Consider the following 26,571-nt stretch of genomic DNA (forward strand, 5'->3'; position numbering starts at 1 on the left):
GGCGCAGAAGGGGGCATTGTGTTTCACGAACACAGCTCTTACAACACTTACAACACCTACCTTACATACCACAATAGACTCCACCCAAACCATTCCCCCGCCCGCACCCCAGAATCCCCCCCCTGAATTTTTTTTTATGTTTTTTCCTTTTTTTTCTTAGTTTTGAAATATCATCTAATAAATGACCACACAGCCACATTATTCCCCCTCTCCACCACCCAACACACAATTTTTTAAACATAGTAAAACACAAATTTTAATTTTTATTATTTTATTTTTGAAAGACCGTCCAACCATCGCACCCAAGCTATTGCTATCAAACTTGAAATATAATCTTATTAGTTTGTTTTATGTCTTTACAAATGTTCAATAGATTGTGGAAAATATACTTGAACTCAGAATCGTCTATAATGTACCACTTTTTAAAACATAAGCGATTAATATGTTTCAATTATGGCCCTATTCCAGTTAGAATATGACTATATTACCTTGACCTTATTGAATATGAACAATTTCCCCTTTATACTGTTAAGCACTCGAAAAGTCGAGCGTGCTGTCTTCTTACAGCTCTTGTTTTTATAGTTGTCAACTGCATTCATTTGAAATCACGGCTGTCAGTCTACCGACTTAGTGATAGCACACTTTAGCGAGTAGCGGATAACAACCATACTATACTCAGAGTGAGGGGGAAACGGTCTAAGAAATTATTTGAGTCGCGTTCTGAGAAAACTGGGCATAATGCATGAGCGTAAAATGTCGTCGCAGATTAGCCTGTGTAATCCGCACAGGCTAATCAGGGACGACACTTACCGCTTAAACTAGATTTTTGGTAAAAAGTGACTTCCTTTAAACGAAAAATACCATTAAAGCGAAAAGTGTCGTCCCTGATTAGCCTGTGCGGACTGCACATGCTAATCTGGGTTGACACTGTACGCACATGCATTTTGCGAAATTTTCACAAAACTAGACAAATTACATTTCTAATCCCCGCACAAGTTTTGTGTCTGGGCCAGTTATCGAACCTGCAATCGTCGGATTTGTAGCTCAACGCATTACCAACGAAAATAGCCGGCCCGCAAAATGTTTATTATCATTTTGTACTTGTAAAAAAGGTATATTGAAAGCAAAATGGAAAGCCGAAATGGACACATTGAATTTTGTTTATGGGTGAACGATGTGTCCATGTGGCATATGAAACGATTTAAATATCCGTTTTGTGCATGTGTCGCGCATAACTGGAAAACTTCCTTTTGTGCGTTTTTGGTGCATTTTTCCAACGATATTGGAGGTTGAAATCAAAAGTAGACTATAGCGTTTGGATCTGTTGTTTTTGACATTCTAAGCATACCTTAATATCTTAACAACGATAGAGTAGAAGCCTGTAAGTCTCTATTTATCAACGTTTAATCGACTTTATTTACCTGAATATTTTAATTTAAAAATTGACCATACCCTGTTAAACGGATACTGATAGATTGCATTATCATTTTAGATTAAGGAAATAATGCTAAAACAGAATATGGCAAAAAAATGTTGGCAACGTTTCGAGATTGTGTTTGAAAGTTTGAAAATTGCCACTCTGAGGAAGCTGAATTTGTATGAGAGACTCTCAGAAAGAATGAAATATCCGTATTCAAATAAGACACTTCACTCGTCCGCTGCATTTCAGAAAGGACTGTACTTGCACGAGATAGGGCACGCCATTGGTCTCGTGCACGAGCACCAGCTCCCCAACAGGGACCAGTACATCGAGATCCTCTACCAGAACGTGCAGCCGAGCATGCGCATCTGGTTCAATAAATATTCCGCACAGGAAGTGGACCAGCTGAAAGTGGACTATGAATATTCATCTGTGATGCATTATGGGATAACTGTGAGGGTTATTTTTAGATTAATATCTGCTCGAAGCTTTACAATTAATCTTCCATCGACAAAACATGTTTATAGTTTTATAGTTGTATACAGTTTTTGAAAATAATATCAGAATCTTCATCTCCGCAATTTAAGTCGTATATGCACTAAAAACTGTATTTCATGCGATATTGTTCTTTTCGAAGCAACCATAAATTGAGCTAATACAAATAATACTAACCGGGTTTCTAGTGTTTCAATAGCTTGTATTGAATTTTTCGCATGTTACTTTGTAAGATATTTTTGTATTGCTGCAGGCGTTTTCATCGGATGGTAAATCGCAAACTATTAAAGCTCTGCACCCCGATAAGGAAAGCTCCATTGGTCGCGTGTACCGGAAGGAACTATCTTTTACTGACGTCAAGATAGTCAACCTCATGTATCAATGCGCAAGTAAGTTATGTTCAACGATATTTTTGTTTTAAGAATCCGCGAGAAAATAAAATTGGTTTGATGTTTATTACATATTTTCCGTTCTAAGTGTAAAATTGATTTAATATGCGTCAGTCGTTTTATGGAACTTTTTTGTGAAGATTGCTCACTGTGTAAACGAAATATATAGGCGACTTAATACAACGGGATAGGAACACTGGCATATTGATAAATAAAAATATAGTGGATAGCAGCATTTTAAAACTTAACAATAATATTCGAACGGAAATGTAAACCCAAAATTTATTAAATATTCTTTGTGGTCGATCACGGATTACATAGAATGTGATTTTTTTAATTTATTATTTAGTCAGCACATTACAACAAAAAATCCGCTTTTGCGTAACCTTAGCCTGGGGTCGACAAGTACTACTAACTTGACTAATTTTCCCTAAACGTTAAAGTGGCCGCAATCAGAATGCCTACATATTAACCACTCTCACTCCAAGTGGCCGCAATCAGAATGCCTACATATTAAATACTCTCACTCAATGCCTACATATTAACCACTCTCACTCAATGCCTACATATTAACCACTCTCACTCCAAGTGGCCGCAATCAGACGGCCTAAATATTAACCACTCTCACTCAATGCCTACATATTAACCACTCTCACTCAATGTCTACATATTAACCACTCTCACTCAATGCCTACATAATAACCACTCTCACTCCAAGTGGCCGCAATCAGAATGCCTACATATTAACCACTCTCACTCAATGCCTACATATTAACCACTTTCACTCAATGCCTACATATTAACCACTCTCACTCCAAGTGGCCGCAATCAGAATGCCTACATATTAACCACTCTCACTTAATGCCTACATATTAACCACTCTCACTCAATGCCTACATATTAACCACTCTCACTCAATGCCTACATATTAACCACTCTCACTCCAAGCGGCCGCAATCAGAATGCCTACATATTAACCACTCTCACTCAATGCCTACATATTAACCACTCTCACTCAATGCCTACATATTAACCACTCTCACTCCAGAACAATGTGACAGCTCCATTGTCTGTAACAACGGTGGCTACGTGGACCAGAATTGCAAGTGCATCTGTCCCGATGGCTCCGACTCCTGCTCCAAGGCCAAACAAGACGACAAAGATGGTACGAGTCCTGCAACCTGTATCGACATATGTTTCATTATTATGTACTTAATCACGTTTGCATGTGCAATCTATACTTGGAATGTAATTTAAGTTATTTCTTGAACCCGGTTCAATCATTCTTAATGAATTATAATGTTATAGGTAAAACACTATACCAATGGAGAGCAAAAGACGTTTATCCGCAAAGCAAGTACATAACATTTCACAAATTGATCTCATGGTTTTAGGCGAGTACTTCAATTATAAAGAATTCCTATAAGAGACAATGGCATTGTTCTCGTTCTCTAGGCGAGTGCTTTAACGCCCATGAGAGTTGGCAATGTGCCGTGTGGGCGAACCAGGGCGAGTGCCAGCGGAACCCCCGGTTCATGCTGGAGAGCTGCAAGAAGGCGTGTAGGCTATGTGGCAACGAGAAACCTGACAACGGTAATGATTGTGTTATAGTTATTAAGAAGGCTTTCGCGAATAGTTTACGTTTTGTTATCTCTATTATATGCAATATTAATTTATATTAAATAATATTGCTAATTTTGTCCATTGACTAAGTCCGTTTAAATATTTTATTCGTTTGATGCGTCTCATTAAATATTTAATCTTACCCTATACCGACGTATAAGCCACAACTTTTCCTTTTAATCAGACCAACAAATAGGTTATCAGCGTGTCCCACATGGAAACACTGATTATGTAAGCCTATGGTTCTTTACGACGACGTCATTTTATTTCATTTTCTATGGAAGCATATATGGTACACCCTGATGCTGTGATAATGGCAACATTTTATGACGGCATGATATGAAAAAGGTGTCATGACGTAAAAAATAACTCATCGTGTCGACTAAAATTATAATGGCAAGTCATTTTCACAAGAGCATGACGCCAACAATTATGTTGATTTGTCGACTTAGATCATGTAGACCGAATATTTTTTCGGAAAAAGCCGGAAACATTTACGTCGAGACTTTAACTTAATGTCGTTATGGCGAGTACAATTAAGTGGGAAAAAGCTGCAATACTATGTCGAAATATCATGTTATTTCACAGTAAGTCGATATAAATAAATCCGGCATTACCATATTATTGGGGTCTACCATATACGCTTCCGTAATTTTCAGCCCCAGCTTTTTCTAATGGTTTGAAAAACCTTGAATATTTGTCGCGTACACATACTCATGCTAAATTATTGCATTTCCACAACGCTGACATGATGTTGTCTCATTTTCAGGCCTTCATATTGTTGTTGGTTTATTTATAACATATGATTATGATGTCATTTAGTTAAATTTGCAGGCTCACATTTGTATTTGTGTTTTTGATATTCAACCAGTATTATCACGCAATTTTGTCGTTTTATTTCCGAATAGGCATTTTTTCTCGTAAGCTCACCCGAACACAACGTTCTAATGGTGAGCTATTAAGAAACCGTGATGGACGTCGTCCCTTATAACGGCCATGCATGCACGAGCGCGTGCGTCCGTCAGCATTTCCTTCAAACAATATCTCCTCCTAAACCGCTGGGCAGGCTTTGACGAAACATCTCTGTAGTTGACATTGACTGGTCCTCTATGAAAATGGTTTAATTGAGCCTTGTTCTGAGAAAACTGCGCTTAATACATGGGCGTAAACTGTTATCCCAGGTTAGCCTGTGCAGTCCGCACAGGCTAATCAGGGACGACACTTTCCGCCTAAACTTGATTTTCGGTAAGGAGGGACTTCCTTGAAACTAAAAATACAATAAAAGCGGAAAGTGTCGTCCCTTATTAGCATGTGCGGACTGCACAGGCTAATCTAGGACGACACTTTACGCACATGCATTATGCCCAGTTTTCTCAGAACACGACTTAATTCATTCCGGTCTGTTGATAAATTAAGCTTCAGGGCCCTACAAGTTTTTTTAAAGAAAACATTAAAACGACGTCTCCTCTGAAAGCTCAACGCCCACATTACATACTTGATTAGAAGCGTCGTTTTTTGGTCTTCTAGATGGTTTGTTAAAATATTTGCCTTATGATCAAAACTTGCTCCGCAACGAGGGTCTCCAGTTTTGCATATACTCATGTAAGCTATACAGTTTAAAAACTTCTTGTCTGAAACCGGGAAGCAAAAGGCTAACGTATTTGGTATAAAACATCATTTAAAGGCTCTCTAAAATTATGCCAACGGAGTCAAAACTGTCCCTGCCCCGGGGTTCATCAGTTTTAGTAATCATAAAAATCTTTTTATGTGAAACATCAAAACCCAAGGCATTCATATTTGACAAGTAGCCTATCCTAGAGGTTCTTTATAAAGATTGTTCACATAATGCCCTTGTGGTTAAAAAATTGGCATCTGGGACCATATATTTAAATAATATAAAATAAATACCTTTAAACATCACATTGTCTACAACCAAAAAGTTTAATGTTTGGCATGTAGCAGAATATTGAGTTCCTCTATAGAGTTTGTTAAAAGTATGCCCCTTGGGTTAAAAATTGCTCCGCTCTGGGGTCACCAGTTTTGCATCGACTTAGGAAAAACGTTCACAATCTTCTTGTCTGATACCGCAATGCCAAAGGCTTTCATAATTGGTGTGTTACATCATCTAGTCATACTCAACAAAGTTCCTTCAAAGAATGCCACTGGGGTAAAACTGGAAACGGCACCGGTTTTACATAGAATTATATAGAGGATACCTTTTAAAACCAAACGCTTTCCTAACTGGTATGAGCGTTAAAGGATCCTCCTGATTCGGTTGACCACTAATATGACGCCATCGCGTCTGATTTTCAGGCCCACACATTGCCCTCTGGACATGGCAGTGGTTATGTAGATTTGCGAACATATGTCCACAGAACTGGACAGTAGGTGAATACATGCACCACATCCCGTGTAGAATACTAATCACCAACTAAAGCGAATGTGAAATACATGCGCCACATCCCGTGTAGGATACTAATCACCAACTTAAAGCGAATGTTGCACTTTGAAAAAAGTTGTTTTTTTACTAATAAATGCTTCATGTTTGTCAAAAATGCACTGTAGATTTAGGCTTTCCCAACATAGCACACCTTATAAGCACCCTAACCCTGGATATTACTGTATAGATAATTGTGAGTATGCCCACACGGTCGGCATCTTTAGAATTTCCAATTCTATTTTCACATGATATGTGACTGTACCCATGTTATTCAGACGCGACCTAGTTTACATTCAAAGTGCCCGCTTACATGCTTGCACCTAACTTAGCTTTAGAAAATCCCGATACCAGGGTGTAGGATCAACGAAGTTTTCAAGGGTTTACACACGGGCTGGACAGAATGTAAACACATCGTTAAGCTTATTATTTTTTTAAATATCTAAAGTTATTAAAATACATTTGAAAAATTCTTTAGTGCATAACAGACAGTTTTTCCTGCAATTTGTTCCGATATCCAAAGGTATAAGAATCCTTGAATACGTATGAAATCAGTGACAAAATTTCACGTTGCGTGAAGCAGAACAATGCAGTACACATATATTTTTTGAACAAGAACACAAGCTTATTAAATACAGTAAATCTATTGTATTTTGCATTGTAATAACCGGCCTAAAGATCTGTTTTTTAAGCACTAGTTGAAATTCTTATGAGAAATTGATTTAACAAGTTATTTGAAAAAAAGCACCAGTTACCGGTGTGTTTACATCCATTAACGTTTACTTAAGAACCCAACAAAGTCGCGTGATCCTGCACCCTGATTCATATTAAATGTTTACGTTACTTACATCTGGCAGCAATATGTAGTGACAAGCCTATTTCACGTCACTCATTAAAATTGATAATAATATATAACATTTTCAATTTATTTCAAATAATTGAATGTATTACCTTAAGTTACTTTAAATATAACATTGTAGTCAGTAGATGCATTCTTTAGAAATTATTTCACATATACCTGTTGAAAGTTGTTACATACGATACTGCTGACCATGTGAGTCGCATTCTGAGAAAACTGGGAATAATGCATCTGCGTAAAGTGTCGTCCCAGATTAGCCTGTGCAGTCCGCACAAACTAATCAGGGACGATACTTTCCGCTTTTATGACATTTTTCGTTTACATGAAGTCTCTTCTTCGCAAAAATCCTATATAGGCGGAAAGTGTCGTCCCTGATTAGCCTGTGCGGACTGCACAGGCTAATCTGGGTCGACACTTTACGCACATGCATTATGCCCAGTTTTCTCAGAACGCGACTCATTTAAAACTCGTTCACACAGCAGCTGATGTGAAACTCGAGCAATTCAAAATGGTGTTCAATATAAAAATTTGTAACTCGAGTAACATTATCTTGATAAAAATGTTTGTTCCATCGGCTATGTAATTTTAAGGAGAATCACACGCTTCTTCTACAAAACAAGACCACTAATGCAATATATAACTGACATTAATAAATCTTGTGTTAACGCATTGGGGCTTTTATCGGTTCCTCATTAATGAAGATTTTACTAAAACGTATCCTTCCAATAGCAACAGTTAGTCTTTCTATTCAGATGTATTTAAGATTATGAATGGAATCAACCCAGTTTTTTTGCAATTGTATCAAATATCTCATGTTATTAAACTAACCAAGTTTAAGTGCGCTTTCCCAAACTAGATCTAGACTAACCATCAGCTATGCTACTAATATTTATATTGCAATTGGCATGTTTCGGATAAACAATATAGATAAGATGTGTTATTATACCTAAACTTTATTTCTTTCCATTCGAAATATGAGAACACTTATTCCATTAAAGACGGTACATGTATTTGTGTTTTCATCTTGTATAAAATATAGAAGTTAATTCGAACGTGTTTAAAAGTGATGAATAACTATCACAGTATCTAAACTTACAAAAATATGGTCCATATTGGCCTTCATGTTTACTTTAGATTCTAAGGTAAACACGAAGACCAATATGGATCATATTTTCGCAAGTAAACTTCTGGATAATGTCACATTCAATTCCAGTATTAAACCGATACCTGCACCTTAAGTTATATTATGTTTGAGAATCGTTGTCGTTGGAAGTCGTTAAAAAGGAAGGAGCAGATCTGCGCATAACTAAATAACTTTTGATTTTCAGAATTGAACGAATCTTTATTTCATTATATAATTAATTCGTTTTCATTACATCTATTGAATTGAACATTTGTACTTTAAGTTATGCTCACCTTTCATATTAATATAATTGCGACAAATGAAATCTTTAAATTGACATCAATACCGCAGTCTTATCGGTCGGTATTGTGTGTATCAGTGACACTTTAATACCCGGCACATAACTGTCTGTGGCAATGACCTCATACATCTATCTGTTCAACAGCGACATGCAAAGACAATTACGAGAGCTCCAAGTGCGACGTGTGGAAGGAGCACGGTGAGTGCATCGTCAACAGCGAATGGATGCACAAGCACTGCAAAAAGACGTGCAACGCATGCGCAAACTCGGGACCGGACCCGGATGGTAGGTTACCGAATACTTAACTACTCAATAAGTCATTTGTTTTGCTTGTTTTTATGGATTTGATTTGATTTTTTAAATAAGGCGTTTATATTACACACTGGTATTGCACGATTTTTACAGCACTAAAGTTTAAAAAAATATATTTGATGTTAATTTGATATATAAAAAACAAACATAAATTAATCCTGGACGAATTTGAAAATCTAGAGAATATTCTGGATAGGAATTTGAAAGATGTGAAAGACTTGAATACTGAAAAAAGAAAAACACGCCTTTCGATTGAGTTTTAGTGGACCAAACGACCAAATATCTGACCAATCATATTACCGTTCCGTAATTGGTATCCGCATATTATTGCTACCTTTAAATGTGATTCGGCGGCGTGTGTTACTTAAGAAGTAATTCGTGTCCGTTATAGTTTGTTGCCGAATAAACTTCCGGCCCTGGGTTATTCGACAATAAACTATAACGTACACTTATTATTTCGATTCTGACACGTTTTTTACCAAAGATTTATAAAATGTATCTTATTTTTCTTGTGTACTATTTTATGTGAAGTTCCGCCCATAAAAATAACTTTCGGCTGTTCTGTCGATCAGATCCGACTTTCAGTAATAAAATACCGGATTATTATGCTGTTAGAAAATGTATCGGCATGTTATGTTTAGTTACAGCGCGTGCTTTCAGTGTATAAGCTCCGCCCATAATTATTGCAGAATAACCCAGACGATTTTCTTCTTTGTTTATATGAAATTTTGCACGTGCCGTGTTGGAATAATGGACAAATCTAAGCTGACTTGTCGGCACCTTAAGTGAACACTTTATGATTGAGTCTTAATCTATTGCAGTGAACTGCTCAAACAAGCACCCAAAGGCGGAGGAGTGCGAGAAATGGGCGGCGGAAGGGGAGTGCCAGATAAACCGAGTCTGGATGCCCGAGAACTGCCGGAAGTCTTGTCACATGTGCGGTAAAAGCGTCGTCGTCATCACAACCACACCCGAACCTGATTACAGTAGGTTAAAAAGCGTTGGTTTATATCCATAACGCCCCTTAATTTAGTCATAATTTATACATTGTGTATTTGCAAGTCGTTTTAAGAATCAATTTTTTTTAAATATAAATGTATTGTGTCCAATTTAACGAAACATAGTAAGTTAAACGTTACAGTGTATCGAAAAACATATGATATGTACTAGAATATAAATAAATGATTATACGTAAATGATACATGCACATATTTTTTGCAGTAAGCTAACATCGAAACAATTGCTTAAAAAACATATGCACACATTTAGAATTGAACTATTTTCGTTTCATAACCCTTACAAGAAATCACTGTCCATCACTGGGTATATTTTGATTTGTAATAAACACGCGTTTTTCTCTCAATATTTCACGTTCAAAAATATGTTGATAGACGGCGAATGTGAAAACATCCACAACACTCTTGAGTGCGACAAGTGGGCGCGCACCGACGAGTGCTCGCTGAACCCTGATTGGATGATCCCTAACTGCCGGAAGTCCTGTAAGAAGTGCGAGGGAAATGACGGCGGTGGGGGAGCACAAGGTATTGTATGTCTTAGTTTATTTGTGGTTATATTTTAAAAGAACCACGACATAGTGTGTTTTTGATTTATATTTATTCTGAAAGAACATCTATTTTCATACAATTTTGCGGATTGATGATATATAGAGAATAATCATACTTGCTTGCTTTCGGGGCATTACGCAAAACATTTTTTTGCTGTAAAATGAGAACATGAATATTTGCACGCGTGCTGGGGTTCAGTTTTTCACTTACTTATACTTTATTTCACTGCGTTACACCGAAAACAAATTCATCTCTTTTGTATGCCTTTTAGTTTTACTGACATAATGTTTCGTTTTAAGATGTTTTATACATGTACTATTTCGTCAGTTACGCGTCATTGACGGTTAACCAATTACAGTATATGCTCTGTGGATTTTGCAATTAATATGTACGGTGTACCACTGGCTCTGTAGAGACATAACTGTTTTCATAAAATCAAACAATTACAATCACATTCAGCTATTAACATGTCATCCACAGTCAGCAAAGTCAGAAAATTTGGGAAAAAAACAATCGGCAATTATGTTCAATTAAGCATTACTAAGTGTTAAACATATACCATACTATACTTGAATGTGTTATCGTACCAGCCAAGATAGGCCGCCAACGATAAGTCACGTGTATGTAACCTCTTTGGTATATCGCATAGGTAATTTAAGAATGACGTAAATATATTTTTTCATTATGTCCCCAAGAAATTAGAGCCCGTCAATTCATCAATAAACAAACTTCTTATACATATCGCACAACTAATATTCCAAACACACGGGACAAGTTGAACGCAAACATTTTATCAAGAAGCTAGGCATACGAAAACAAAAGAGGACAAAACCATCATGAATACATTTGTAACAATGACGACAGTCTTACACAATACTTGTAATGTTATTGATCATGATGTGTTTTTATCAGAGTGCAAGAACACGTGGGACGACGTTCAATGCACGGGTTGGGCGCGAGACCAAGAGTGCATGAAGAACAGCGTCTGGATGCACCGGAACTGCCATAAGGCTTGCACGAAATGCACACCAGACGGCTCGACTACCGATAGACAAAATGAGCAGACAACAACACAACCGCGCATCACAACGCCAGGTACGTTATTGAGAAAAAAGCTTGCATAATAAATGTTAACGATAGCTTTGTTTGTTCCTAGTTTAAAAGTCATTGACCCCCAAACGGTGTAGGACATGTAGAAAGTGTAAATGGGATGGACAATATAAATTGATTATAAGCTTTCATTGTTAAATACATATGTAATATTTCACAAATTTCCACATTTCAATGTTTACGAAATTTGCATTTAAGCGTTAAATTATATGACATAATAAATAATCCAAATACAATTCGGGAATCGCGTAAGAATACCGCAGGATAATTTATAAGTAGTTATACACGTGTATATCGTTTCATGACATTTTAAACGCATTCTCATCTAGTAACAATCAACACACATGTATGTCCCGTGCATATTGCAAAACAAGTGTCCGCATGCGGTTCATATACAGTGGGGTTAGGGATTTTGTTCCGCAAATAAGGGGTTGCTTAGGGATGAATATTTTTGGGGATTAATCTCTAACAATCCCTTTTTTGAGGGATTAATCCCTAACAATCCCTTCTGGAGTTTTTAGGGATTTTTTGGGTTGAAAACGGATTATTTGGGATTGTTAGGGCTGAATAGTGATGCTAGCACTCTGCGCATGCGTACGGGTTAAAAGGCGGAGTTTAGAATGTGAGCTTTTGCTAGGACTGCGCATGCGTTGGGCTGAAAATGCAGAGTTATTATCGCGAGCTGTAACTTTCGGACCATTGGAAAGTATCTGGAATTCTCGCAACGAAATCGAGATCAATATCACGTGACATCAATCGAGCAGCCGCAAGTCTCACTCTGTTATCTGGCGTTATCACTCGCTACTGCAGCGTGTCTGCCCGTTTGATTCCAATACACAAAATTTCATCACTTCGCATAATAGAACTGAAAACATTTTAAAATTGAAAAAGTTTCGATATTCATAGCAGCGTTGACAAATTAAACGTGATTTTAAAATAAAACATAATAGATTGAAAGACATATGAGTCTCTGAACCAATAATAAGTAATGAAACGTCAAAATGTTATTTTATGCCGAGTAATCATTTTTAACAGTACACCTTTCAATGCTGTAAACTTAATTATTTCTGTCTGGAAATAATGAACTAAGCATAAGTATAAAAGTGATCTCAAAATATACAGTCTATAACTTTAATTTTAATATTTTTGCGGGTATTATAAATATACAGTCTATAACTTTAATTTTAATATTTTTGCGGGTATTATACTTTGAGAGATTATCGGCCGAGTTAGACTATTTAAAAGCATATAATTACTTCTGATGTACCTATCATTTTTAAGGTAATATAAAATGTACAATACTAAGATTTTTATTTTTATTTTAACGTGAACAGTCTCGGAGATATTCATTACCGATGCATATTTTTCTCATTGAAAGTACATATCCGCCTTTGCCTTAAACTTCACTATTTCTAAATTATCATTTCATGTTGGAACATTTAGAGGTAATATAAAAAGCTATGGCCGAAAATAAACTAATTTATATTAAACTGTTCTGGTGATGTTCTCTCTATTTCCTAAACTGTGATATTTCTTTATTAAATTTTCCAAATAAAGTGTTTATTTTAGAATAAACTCTAAAAACAGGAAACAAATATATTGATTTTAATTTCGTTTATTACGTACAAATAATATAAGCAAGACAATAAACATTTTGAATACACTACTCTTAAAGAGAGACCATGTACTCAATGTGGATTAAGTGTGTTTATGTCTGTGACACCTCATGTCTACGCATCTGTTGATAAGAGTATCACGATAAGATGATTGAAATCTCGTCGCCGAGCGAATATCTTTTAAAGTTTAACGTTTATTACGTAAGAAAACAAAAGAATTATAACACTGACATTTACACTTACCAAGATTTAAAAAAATATGCTGGAAGTTATGTCCAGGAAGTGTGAGTCTCAAACATGAAACACATAAACTTAAAAATCCACATCAAAACACAACATTAAGTAAAAGATTAATCAAAATAATCAAGAAAACTTAGCTGCTTCAGACTTAAATGAAAATACACTCATCGACCTTCTCAGTAAAGAAATCGGTTCGTGTTTAGATCCCATCTTACATGGACTAAACAACCGAACTGAAAATAAACTTAAAGCGAGATTACAGGATTTTTATATGCGTTAAATTGTAATTTATTGATAAAAATATGTTAAACTAACACATAATAGGCAAGAGAAATTATACATTGAAGATGAAATTCATTAAATGCAGCAAAGACAAATTAGCGCCCCGAGCCGATTGTGACGAAGATATTTCGTAAATATTTTCCTACAATAAACGAAGCATTCGTCTTTTTATTTGGATCAGTGTAAGTGTTCGTGTGTCGTTTGAATAGATATCGTTGCAGGAATTTAAAATGAACAGTTAAACTGAATTTAGATTTACATCGTACATGCCTGATATACATGCTGGCGAATTCGACTGTAAAGACATTTTCGATTTCAGATTTAAACATCCGGCTTATTTCGCATTTTTCGACACATGTTCTTCTTAACTTGTATTTTAATTTATATTGAAATATATGTATAATAAGTTTTTTTACACAGTTTATTTAAATTCATAAAAATTTGACAAAATCGTATAATCTCGCTTTAATATCGACTTTATAATTGCAAAATTATAAACGTAAAAGTAATGTAACCGATAATTGTGACATGTATATGTTCATTAAGGGCGGGCAGGCGGGGTTATCACCCTGTCGTTTTCCTGTTCCACTACTTATGCCTGTGAAATACACGATCGAATGGCGAATCAATATATTTGCAAATCATATATACCCCAAAACGAAAACCTCGTGCGCTTTCGCGCAAAATCTTTAACGCAAAACCCGTGCATTACTCGCGCTAAACTATTACCATTATCTCTCTTCTAAATAACATGTATAAAACCACACTAGGCTTTAACCGTATTTATCAAACCGAGAATAATTTCATTTAAATGCAAATGGTGAGCAATTTATTACTTACACAGGAGGGAATCCCGTATGATATATATATATATATATGTATTTATATATTTACTTATATATATAATAGAAACAAGGAGTGCAACTTCATTTGCGGTAAAACAACACGTTTACTGTAAACCATGTAACTCGAACATTTTTTTAACGAATCAACTACACACCGGTTGTTTTAGAAAGCTAATAAAATATTATCAGGAAAAGTTATCATCAGTACCATGAATCTATAAAAACACACAATATAATACGGGATTCCCTCCTGTGATTATTTATGGCGAGTAAATTGTGAAAACAATAAACTTTAACAATTTTACGCAGTAGCAATCTCATTTCAGTACAAGTTTATTTCATCATGTCCCAGGTTATGAACGTTGACGTCGCTCTAGGTTACCGGAAAAATTCCCACGCACGGATTTCAACCGTCATTGTTTACAATCAATTAAGTGCACAAGTACTGGAACAGGTATAGCGTTTTTTAAAGGTGTATGTCCAGCGCGTGTGCCGGGAAAACAGGGCTTAATGTATTTTTTGTTCAGCTCTATAATATTTATATTAAATCTATATGAAAAATGTCGGTGAGCATTAATCCGGTGTTAATTTTTGAAAATATTGACGCGTGCATTAATTATGGATCTCAAACGGAGTATTAATCCGCATACAAAAAAAAAAACACCGGGCATATTGCATATTAGTTCGGAGACATGAAATTGTTTCGAAAGAAAGCAATAAGAGGTTCAATTCTATATGAGCAAGTCTCGCTGCGCACGATTACGCTCTTACGTCTCGTATATATTTGACTCTTATGGATCTTGGCAAATACCCAGTGTTTTATTTCGCTTAATCTTCATTAAGTTATGCATCTAATGTACTTTAAGCAGCATAGCATGACTTCAAAATTTCCAGCAGCTCTTTCATACTTGAAAGAGATTGACACGAAATACCTACCCATCTATGATAACGTTTATATGTGTACCTCAATATTAAAGTTTTATAGCATTTTATGTGGTGCAATATAAGTGTTGTCTTAATCATTTAACTGTATAATTATAAAACTGCTGTAAAAAAACCCTGCCGACCAATTGAATCAATTCACCGATTTTAAAGAAGATGGGTTGTGGGGTGGCTGATGTACGAGATAATAGAATGTGTATCAGCCCTTTCAGTGATATTTTAATTAATTAAATGTATTTTATGACGTGTCGACCTTATTCTTTGCAAAAGATCATGTGCTGTAATTAAATAAAGTAGCGCAAAATCAGTGTATGTTATACTGAAAAATTAAACCGGAATTAATGCAAACAATGGGAAAGTATTGACTCATTAAAACTTAAGAAAAAAATACGTCAGATTACGACTCATGCATTGCAGTAGATGTATTTTTAAAATGCCAGACTACGTTGTTTGACAAGAACGTTGGAAAAATATTGGTGGGGCGGGGGACGGGTAGGCGGGGCGTGTATTAATTACCCGATACGGTTAATACATGGAAATTAATTACATATACAACGAAAATAAATGAAATTCAATTTTCAATGTAATGTGGTTTGCTTGATAATTTTATACAATGCTCGTTGATACCAATGCATTTATGAGAATAATAATTATGTTGTACATTCTTTGTTAGTCTCAAACACAAAGAGACCGATGCAGGTTTCTCTACTGAATATCTGCTGAACTTCTTCATTTAAATTGAGATAAACTTTGAAAAATTTCAGGCCGTGGTACACTTTTTATTGAACAGTTCATATCTGCCTTTGCCATAAACTGAAATTGTAATTATGTTTCCTAATCGAGTATCAATTTGAAATTAATATAAAAAATTAAATATTGAACAAAAAATGATTTATTGCTATTTAACTGTCCCGGCGATGTTCTCTATATTCCTAAACTGATCTATTTCTTAATCAAATTTTCCAAATAAAATATATAGTTTTTGGATTAAACTGTAAACAGAAAACACATTTTGCTTTTACTTATTACGGACACATAATATTAGAAAGACAATAAATATTTTGAATTTTAATCTGCGATAGAGACGCACAAGCATTCTCTGCAAGGTGGATGTCCCCATTTTTAATTAAGCGTTTACTGGTATGCCTGTGCCACTACATGCCGGCAGATGTGTAGATAAGATTATAACGATAAGATGCGTCATCTTTATCACTGGACTGAAATATCGGTTGCCGCAATGACACGAATATTTGTTGCAGCACTGCGTATAATTTGTACCGTGTAAAAAACACACAGTTTCGTTTTCGATTCTTCGGTGTTAAAACAAACAAATTCTTTGTTGAGTTTACAAATGACTTGTATTTTAGGCTATGAAACACTATGCTGTATGCAGCTTATACATTGTAATATGTGTGTGTGTGTTTGTAATTCAGAGATTATTTACAGGTCGTCGCTGAGTCTTCACGACTACATAATGTGCTCTTTCATGGGAAAATATTTAATTTCGAGCTGAAGTAGGTCTAATTTACCTCGGCTACCCGGGTGTACGCCAAAGAAATAATTTTGATCCAAATAGACAAGTGCGTGATGGCCAATGAGACCTTAATGTGCACTGGTTTATAATTAATAAATTGTATTGTGCAAAAAACTGACAAAATTAAATCCTCATCTAAAAATAGTTGTATACGCCCCGCCTACTCGTTAACGGCAGTGATTAACTCCGCCTTTTCATCCGTATTCCCCGCTGACATCGACTGCGCATGCGTAGAGATTAATATATCCCTTCAAGAGATGAATCCATCCCTTGCGAGTAGCGGATCCGTGGTCTAGTGGTAACACACTGGCTTCACAATCCAGAGATCGCTGGTTCGATCCCCCGCTGCACCTAACCTACTAACTCGTCTTTCGCATGAGACGTTAAACCGAGGTGCAGTGTACTAGGTGCTTTACACCGGACACTAAACGACCAAGGGTCACCTCTGGAACGGGGTGTCTCCTGTATCTTGCACTATCCCCCGTAACCAACTAACACGTCTTTCTGGGGGCGATGGCCATATGGGAGACAATCCCGGTGCACTCGATAAAAAAAATAAATAATAAAAACCATCCCTTGCGCTGAATTGCGATGAAATCATCCCTTATAGGGCTTAATTCATCCCTTGCAATGAATTCATCCCCAATAAAGCTTAATTCATCGCAGTTTATCCCTAAAAACCACTGGAAAAGGTTTAATACAGATGGAACGGGGTGAAAACGGATTAATCCAAAAAAATCGGCTGAATGAGGGTATTTTTTAGGGATTTTAAAGAGATTAATCCCGGAACAAAATCACTAACCCCACTGTATATTCATTTGTTATAAGGTGCTTGCAAAAACGATCATCGTAGCGACAAGGAGTGTGATACGTGGGCCAAGTATGGTCACTGTGACTTAAACGAATGGATGAAAGTCCACTGTGCGGCCGCGTGTGGCTCCTGCAAGTCTCAAGAGAAGACGACAACAACATCAAAGCCTGATAAAACGGACAACGGAGGTATGTTTCGCCTTTTTGTTTACCTTTTTATAAATGATGCGATTACTATGACGTACTTTAAAACGCTGTTCAAACGAACGTCACGTGGTAAATATGATTACAAATGTATATGATTCAGGTAGTTCTATTTATTTTTATTGGGGGGGGGAAGTAAAGTCGAATATATGATCAACAACTATGTACCTTAGATAAGGCGATAAATCGGACGAGTTGTAATGCGTTCTGAAAGTTATCATAACCGAGTCACGTGTAGGATTGCGTTTCTATTATGTGGTGATTGTAGAGATCACTTGGGTTTGTTAGTGAACATGTTGCATAATACTATTGCAACATTAGGGAACATTATTTCGTATATATAACCCGTTTCCGCATCAAACACTAACGTATTTAGCACGCACACTGGTACTTTAATATGTATGCATAATTGCCAGTGTCGGGGTTTTATTGGCAAGATATAAAACAAAACTTGGTACCATATTTTATTTAATTAGCTTATTTATAGAGGTTTACATTTACAGCATATGACATTTGAAAAAGATGCATATTCATGCGAAGTGCATGTTTCAATACAATTACTGTCGAATGTATACGCATCAACGAAATACAAATAAAATGTTCCGAGCTTGACGGGTTAACTGTCGAATTCTATAAACCAAAAAGCTAAGGGATATATTATTATTTTACTGCTATTTTTTTTAAAGTTTTTTTTTAAATTGAGAATCAACGCATTCCCCCAAAACATTATATTTTTGGATTGCCCTATAAAAACGTGTTAGGAAAATATAGGAAACTGGACACCAATATCATTTAAAATAAAGATTACACAATTTAAGCAAAAGTTTTAGCTAAATGTTTAGAAATTGTTTAACCAAACATCGTGGGCCTTGACTAGCTGGAATTTACTGAAAATTATTTATTGGTTGCAATATTTGACAAATACAGGATAAAATCGTTTATTCAGAGCTGCTAAAAGTAGATGACGCACTCGTATTTCTTGATTTTATGAAAGATTTTGATAAAATAGAACATGATGTTTAACGTCTTAATAAAATTCGGTTTCCATAGCGACTTATAAATACTATAAAATCATTTAACATTGACTAATGTCCATATGCAAAAAATAAATGAAGGCTTTTAAATATCTTCAAAATAAGTAGAGGAATACGACAAGTATATCATATTTCAGCTTTTTTAAATATTTTAAATATTTTATAAGTAACGCATCGTCGTTTTTGCAATCAATATGAATGTATAACAATAAAATGAAATTTTATAGATCGGATTGAAACTTGCTGATGATTACAATAGAGTTACCAATTGTCAATAAAATCGATTAATTCGGGTTAATAGCCGGTTAACTAAACACAAAACTGAAGGCATACTATTTGAAAAGTCAAAACGCGAAAACGAATGTATAATTAACGACATAAAATTAAGCCAATCTAAAAAGCCTCATGTACCTTCCTTGGAAGGAATTCTGGTCGATTGAACGCATTTGATTCGAATGAAAAAATGGCGTCGAATAAAAACAACAACTTATTCCGGGAATAATAGACATCTTACATTTATGGAATGGTAACCGAAATCAAGCAATATTTCTTCCAACATTTGAATATCTTTTAAAGTCAACATTTTCAAAGCATATCTAACATGAACTCATTGCTATGAGTTTAACGTTTGTGCTAAATAAAAAATACTTAATTGGTTATATTAACCAGTTGGAGCAATCGAAATGCCTGACATAAACACTTTTGCACAAAAAAATTCAAAATTAAGTGGGTAAAATGCTATGCATCAATGATAATGCAAATTGATTTATTCTTCTGTTTTCATGAATCAGTTTTTTAAGAAGTCTATACTCTTTAAAATGAACACCGATTCAATAAAGTTATAAAGAAATATGTAAAATACCTGACTTTCATGAAACAATTATATGCAATTTGATTGAAATAAACAATACCAATACACCGAGAAGACCACACACTATTACACACTATTTTGATACAAAAAAATGCGTTGAGTTGCAAATTATAATAAAGGAATAACATTTACTGAATACCTAAAATGATTTGTATGTATGCAATGAAGAAGCGAAGTTTTTTAGGTAAATACTATTAATACCAATATCATGAAGAATGCCTTACGACTTTCAATAAAGGAATAATCATAGATATATAATGTATAGGTTATCAACTATATATAGTTCGAATTGCAAAATGAATGAAATAACTTTATTATTGCGACAATTTTAACTATATATCTAGATATTTTACAACACATTAATGTATACATACCTTTAAATGTATGTAACTGAATTTAATAATTTTACTGTATTCTTAAAAAAAGTCCGAATATCTAAATAAGTAGCAACCATTTTCAGAGGTAAACATATATTATTTCTAAGTATTCCACTTTTGTTATAATTATTAGCTTTGTTTAGTCATTTAACACTTAATTCCTTTTTTACAACAACAGTTTACTCAACACAAAACGCATTTTTTATCAAGTTTCCGCAAATATCATCAGTATTCAGTTACAAAAAAGGTTCGAAAATGCCTAAGTTAACACAATAACCATCGTGCAAGATATATAATTCTGCTATACCATTTGCGTATAGTGGTGGTGATATAAAGCAAATGGTGATAGTGACTCCTCTTCACGAACACCGATATGGCATATATTACAGTATAACATCATGATTTTATATTCACATACACTGTTATTATTTTTAGCTTTAGTTCCTATATACGTTTAATAGTTTTCAAGTCAAAAATCAAATCTGCTGCTCATGATTTTAGTAAATACAAAACCTAAAGTTATTCGTTAAGGTGATGTGTTTTGAAAGCTTTACAAAAGGTAAACAATGCTGAACTCGTTTAGTAAATTATGGTATAAAAACAGTTTTTGTGTACAATCTTTCATTAGTCAAGTGTAAAACATGATCACTTGTATTAGATGTGTTATCATTACACTCCTTCAGTGTTAATGTACCAATAGCCCATTTGACACTTCAATATTACTCACGTGATAAAAAAATATTCAATTCATATAATAACGTGTGAAATGTTAAATGTCTCAACTCTTTTTCACCGACGTTATTTCTGAGTAAGAAAATGTTTCAATGTTCAGTTAAAACAATGTTAGTACTTAGTGTCTTAATAATAAACAAACTTGCGTTCGAAATGTTAAGCCTTTCGAGTTTGGCCGAACATTCAGTTATGTTTATTTATCCACTGTATAGACGAGTTAACGCGGTACGTCACACGCACCTGCAAAATTTAGACTCCGCCCACTGGTTGGCAAAAAGAGGTGGAATTCATTTAAGCGCATATGAAGAAGGTTGACAAAATCATCGTTTTTAATGATAATCATGCGCAATATCAAATATAATTTTACTAATTATGTCTGAATAAAACATTAGCATGCAAGGAAATGCATTTTTGGAAGGATTATATTGTTCTTATTATTTGTTTTTACTAACAATGAACTCGGGAGTAGAACACAATGTATGAGCTCGGTATGTGGTAACGACAAAAATCTCTATACTTGGCACTCCTTCCCGACCGTTTTAAGTTAAAAAATTCTCATAAATTGAAATAATTTCAGAATAAATTAAATTTAATGAACGAAAACAAGTAAGGATGAAAACAAACAACAAATAGGTCGATTTTATGTACTCAACATACCGGTAGTACCTGATTTGAACCCTTATTTGTCTGAAAAATATTAAATAAATTCTCTTGATTAAGGTAATGGTTTGATTTAATTGTATACACCAATTTTGACATTCATTGTTGCAGCAAGTTCAGCTCGGTGTTTTATTGCACCTTTGTTCATCACAACCCGATTATCTCGTTATGATCGGATACTGTCCAGACAATTATAAAGAAAACAAGGTGTCATAAACCCAGGGAGCTATACTTGGGTCCTTGCATAAACCATATATTGAAGACGAGTATCTGGTCATGAAACACAATTTATGATACCTCCATGTCATCCCTTGGCATATTAAGCAGTCATTTAAGCCAAATTTTAAAGCCAAAATACCGAACAGTTGCTTCAATAAAATATTTTAACATTAAAAAAATGACATTTTTGGAAATGGAATCACAGGAACTAGTAGCCAGTTTAATCATATTAATACAGTATTTAATAACTATAAATAAATTAAAAATATTGTGCAATTTAACTGCTACGCAATTGAGGTATTAAACGGGTACCGGCAAATGTAAACTCCGCTATTACGTGTATAGATTGTACGTTAATTATTGCAGTGTACGAAACACCGTCATGAAAACAAGCAATCACAATAGGGTTAAACATACTTGCGTTAACTAAATTAAATATATAGATTTATTGATCATAAAATGCTAGATTTTTATCACTCCTTATCACTTGTAAAGCGATTTCAATATACATGCAAATACAGTTTAATTTGCATAAAAAGCAGAGTTCTTTTTCGTATGTATGCTAACATTTATTATTTGTGTGATTAAATGTAAACGAAACGAAAATTCATTCATGGAAAAGAAAATTACCACAGCATTAAAAAGTGTAATGTATCCAGCATTTTATTGCTTTGTTTTGAAATTGAAGTGCACTTTTATTCGCTGATGAAAAATAACACTATCCACACCACTTAATAAAATTATATGATGTTTTGTTATTGTTTAAATATCATATTTTTAAGTCTTACTATCAGAAAGAATACGGCTTATTTATTGTTTAGTTTTGTGGAATTGTTAGTATTTCGTCTTCCGACCATGATAACTCCATGCTTATAACTACGTCGTATTTTTATGAAGAGGAAATTATATTTGTGAATATACATTTAGTGGTACTAAATATGATATATTTGCACTATTTTTAAGAGTTTTAATGATTTATTCGGATTTGTTAGCAATTTATTGACTAAACAAAAGCCCTTTATGCATGTTTTACGTTACAGTAACCAGTGTTTTTTGCCAACCAGTCAGTGCGCATGCGCGGAAAATCCAGAATGTTTACAATAACAATTAACTCGTCTATATCGGTTATCTAGGCAACACCGGTGGGTGCGCGGACCAGGAGAAGCACTGTGCTGCATGGGCGCGCCATGGTTTCTGTGAGGACAACCCCAACACGGCACTGAGGATCTGCAAGAAGTCATGCAATGCTTGCACCGTCGAGACCAACGGTAGGTTAACAGCAAAGCGTCTAGCAGTTGCATCTAGAGGATTTATTTCAACTGCTAGATGAGACGCAGTATGAAATTTAAATTCAAATGCCTGTTTTCTTTTTTACTGTATTATTTTTCACAGAGGGTGATAACGCTCTTTTTTGTTCATTATAACCTCTGAAAAAATGTAAAATAGAAATATGTAGAACGAATTATTTACCATAACTTAATTGCAACAATTTTTATACAATAATTTTCATGTCCAGAGTGCAAGGATAAGCACCAGTTGTGCGGAGTGTGGGCAGGTGGCGGCCAGTGTCAACGCAACAGCGGCTACATGCTGCGCTCCTGTCAGAAGTCATGCACCGTCTGCTAGTTCCGGTCAGGATATAATTATTGACGAACATGATGCGGTGTTTGCTAGGTCAGGCATGAACATAAACCATACAATGTCTGTTGTTACTCCTGATAGTTACGGTATGGATATACGAGTCTCGAGAATAGTACATACTGTATGTGGCTATTTCGCTATATTATTTCTTAAGTTTCGACACAAATAATGTTGTTTTGTAATGAATATATTAATTTAGTGTTTAATTTAATCAAATATGTGTATGTGCATTTATTTAACAAACACATTTTTCATCATTTATAATGTTTATTCGTTATTATGATAGCTTCAAATGTTTGTTCGATTAATAATTCGTGTAATCATTATTTGATTATAAACTTTTTATTTCGCTTTGTTTTCTACGCATACATTTTATATTGTATGCTTAAACTGCTACTGTGGACATTTAAAAAACTGACAAACTGTTAGAACACATTTTTGAATAAAGTATTGCTATTTGTCAAGAGATTCGTTTATTGCAAAGTTATCTACATCATTATAATGGATATAATTCAAAGGTCTTACTCCTATTATGATCTCATTGTTGCTTAGATCAGGCCATATTCTGGTAGTATATCCATTTTAAATGAGGCGCACACATGACTGAAAATACGATGCAAGTGATGATCCAAATTTATGTTAAAAACGATGAAGTTTATGGTATATACTTTTCAAGATGAATAATTATGCGAAACGCTTTAAAAGCTTCAAACGAATGCGTTATGAGTTTTTACTTGTTATAGTTTGCGTGACTAACGCTGTAAATTCGTTTGCATTAAAATGTATTCATTATATCATTGAACAACGAAATTGTCTTCGGCAATGGATATATCCTATGCACTACTTTTGTACAAAATGACATAATAATAAAGCACTTTTACTTTAAAACATATGTGATCCCGAAACATGAATGAAAATGTACGTACTGTAAAAAATAAACTTTGAACATATTATTTGTTTTTGTTTATTGGTTTGACGTATCCAATTTAATCATTTTCTTAACACATTTTATTTGACATGCGGTGGTCACTCTTCAATGGTTATGTTCAGAACGAAGTATTTGGAGACAAATATGCATACGTCTTTTCCGTTATTCTTACGAGTAACCAAGGTTGATATCAATGAATCTTTATGGAAACCCTGTCCAACCGATTGATTTATAGAATAATCACGTTTCAGATGTCAAAATTTAAACATAAAAAGGGCCTTACAAACAATTCCCATATTACAAAACGTTTATTTATCAGAATTTATAAAATGGTTTCATTCAATATTATGGGTGGGAACGAATACTGGAAAAAGTATTCGAATATTCGTTTGTCATTATTCGAATATATTCGAATATTAGATTTTTAAACCTTATATTAAAATGTCCGAATTTATTACCGTCCGGAGCAAATCACTATTCCTGATTGCCACAAATGCCTATACATCGTATCATATCGCGGCTTTGAAAAACAGGATAGAGTTATAAAAATGTTTAAGATCATTGATAAGTATGCTCTTTTTAAAATAAATACTATAAGATATTTCAGGACAACACATTACCGTAATTCTAATTTATTTCAATACTTATAATTGATCTTGATTACTTTCCATCGAAAATATTTATGCTTTTGGTTTCGCTATTTTTTCTGGAATAAAGAACCATTTAAGAACGATGTAAATGGTTTAGATTTAAGAAACTAAATTCTGATTAGATAATCATTGATTTGATGTATGGATAACGGAATTAAAACATTCATGCAAGATCTCGACGGGACAGTCCGCCAGTTTGGTGATTGTTCCGGCAACCCGATATGAGACAATTTGTCCAGATATTTGTTAAAACGTTCTATAAATTCACAATAAAATTCGCTATTCAATCTCTGTGTGGCTAAAAGTTACTATTGCTAATCCCTTTATTGCCCCTTATTTCTTTTGTGACAGAGTAAGAGGCCACATTAGACAATGTTCGTCTGACGAATTTCGCGAAAACGACGTCATTTTCAGGGTTGCATTGTTGGTAATTTTACTGTGGTAAGTTAACAAATTGCAATGGTAAGGTTTCAACGAAGAAACCATCGTTTATACAAATACAATTATCTCCCGGTAGCATACCCATGTAAATAACTGCGTAAATCAAGTTACTGAAGTTAATAATACCACTGTTTATACAATTGGCCGCTGAGGTTAAAAACCTGTCAAAACACATTTTTAAATGTTTATCAATATACGTTAATGTTTTAAATAAATTTACTGTCATTTTCGACTGATTTTTTAGAAAATAGTTTGTACATATTGCATAACTATGAATTGATAGTAAATCGACGATTGGTCCCTCTCCTTATACCATCCCGTCGGCCAATTATAATCTCGCTCATTGATGGAAGCTGTTTTCAAAGCAATGACTTATAATGGAAACCAAAACTGCGACTTTGTACATGTACTTATAACTTTTTTGGAAGTATCTTTGCATAAAAATAGAATATTCAAATATGAATTTTGGAATCGAATATTCGACCGATTTTTGAATATTCGAATATTTGGATATTCGTTCCCATCCCTATGACAAACTATAAAATAATTTGCACACTGTGTAATTTAGCTGATAAATATTCCAGTTCTCGTGAATACACGAACTGCTGTTAGTGAATCGAATCCGAGAGGTTGCTTGTGCGCTGAAATTCCATCAAAGAGAGGGATACCTGTGCTTCATGCAAACCAAAAATGACAATTTTCAGAATATTTTACATACGTTATATTTATAATTATGGGGGATAAATATTCTTTAGTTATCAACGATTAGCCTCTGATATACATTTTAGGCCCGAGTGTATTGTTGCGAATGGAAAGTCACATTAACAACACTACAATGCGATAGTTAACAGTGCAACGTAAAACTACGTGACTTATATCTAAACTCCAGTTAACGGAACATTAAAACAAAG

At 34.6% G+C, this 26,571-nt stretch overlaps 1 protein-coding gene across 1 annotated transcript; it reads left to right on the forward strand.

The window, feature by feature from the left end:
- The first annotated feature begins 1,519 nt into the window (after positions 1-1,519).
- On the forward strand, positions 1,520-24,592 carry LOC127835497 (cell death abnormality protein 1-like). The gene is made up of 12 exons (XM_052361939.1): positions 1,520-1,873; positions 2,169-2,304; positions 3,353-3,469; positions 3,760-3,897; positions 6,241-6,315; positions 8,792-8,932; positions 9,781-9,945; positions 10,351-10,500; positions 11,437-11,619; positions 17,922-18,092; positions 23,134-23,268; positions 23,517-24,592. The coding sequence occupies exons 1-12, from the start codon at positions 1,520-1,522 to the stop codon at positions 23,624-23,626; spliced, it is 1,875 nt and encodes a 624-aa protein (XP_052217899.1). The 3' UTR covers positions 23,627-24,592.
- Positions 24,593-26,571: the final 1,979 nt, after the last annotated feature.

Source organism: Dreissena polymorpha, chromosome 6 (genome assembly GCF_020536995.1).
Source record: "Dreissena polymorpha isolate Duluth1 chromosome 6, UMN_Dpol_1.0, whole genome shotgun sequence".
Lineage (NCBI taxonomy): Eukaryota > Metazoa > Mollusca > Bivalvia > Myida > Dreissenidae > Dreissena > Dreissena polymorpha.

Bases quoted from the DNA above. Each gene is read 5' to 3' on its own strand.
- LOC127835497 (XM_052361939.1), top strand. From the start codon at position 1,520: ATGGCAAAAAAATGTTGGCAACGTTTCGAGATTGTGTTTGAAAGTTTG. The intron at 6,316-8,791 runs GTGAATACATGC...TCTGTTCAACAG, and splicing joins TCCACAGAACTGGACAGTAG to CGACATGCAAAGACAATTAC. The intron at 18,093-23,133 runs GTATGTTTCGCC...TCGGTTATCTAG, and splicing joins TGATAAAACGGACAACGGAG to GCAACACCGGTGGGTGCGCG.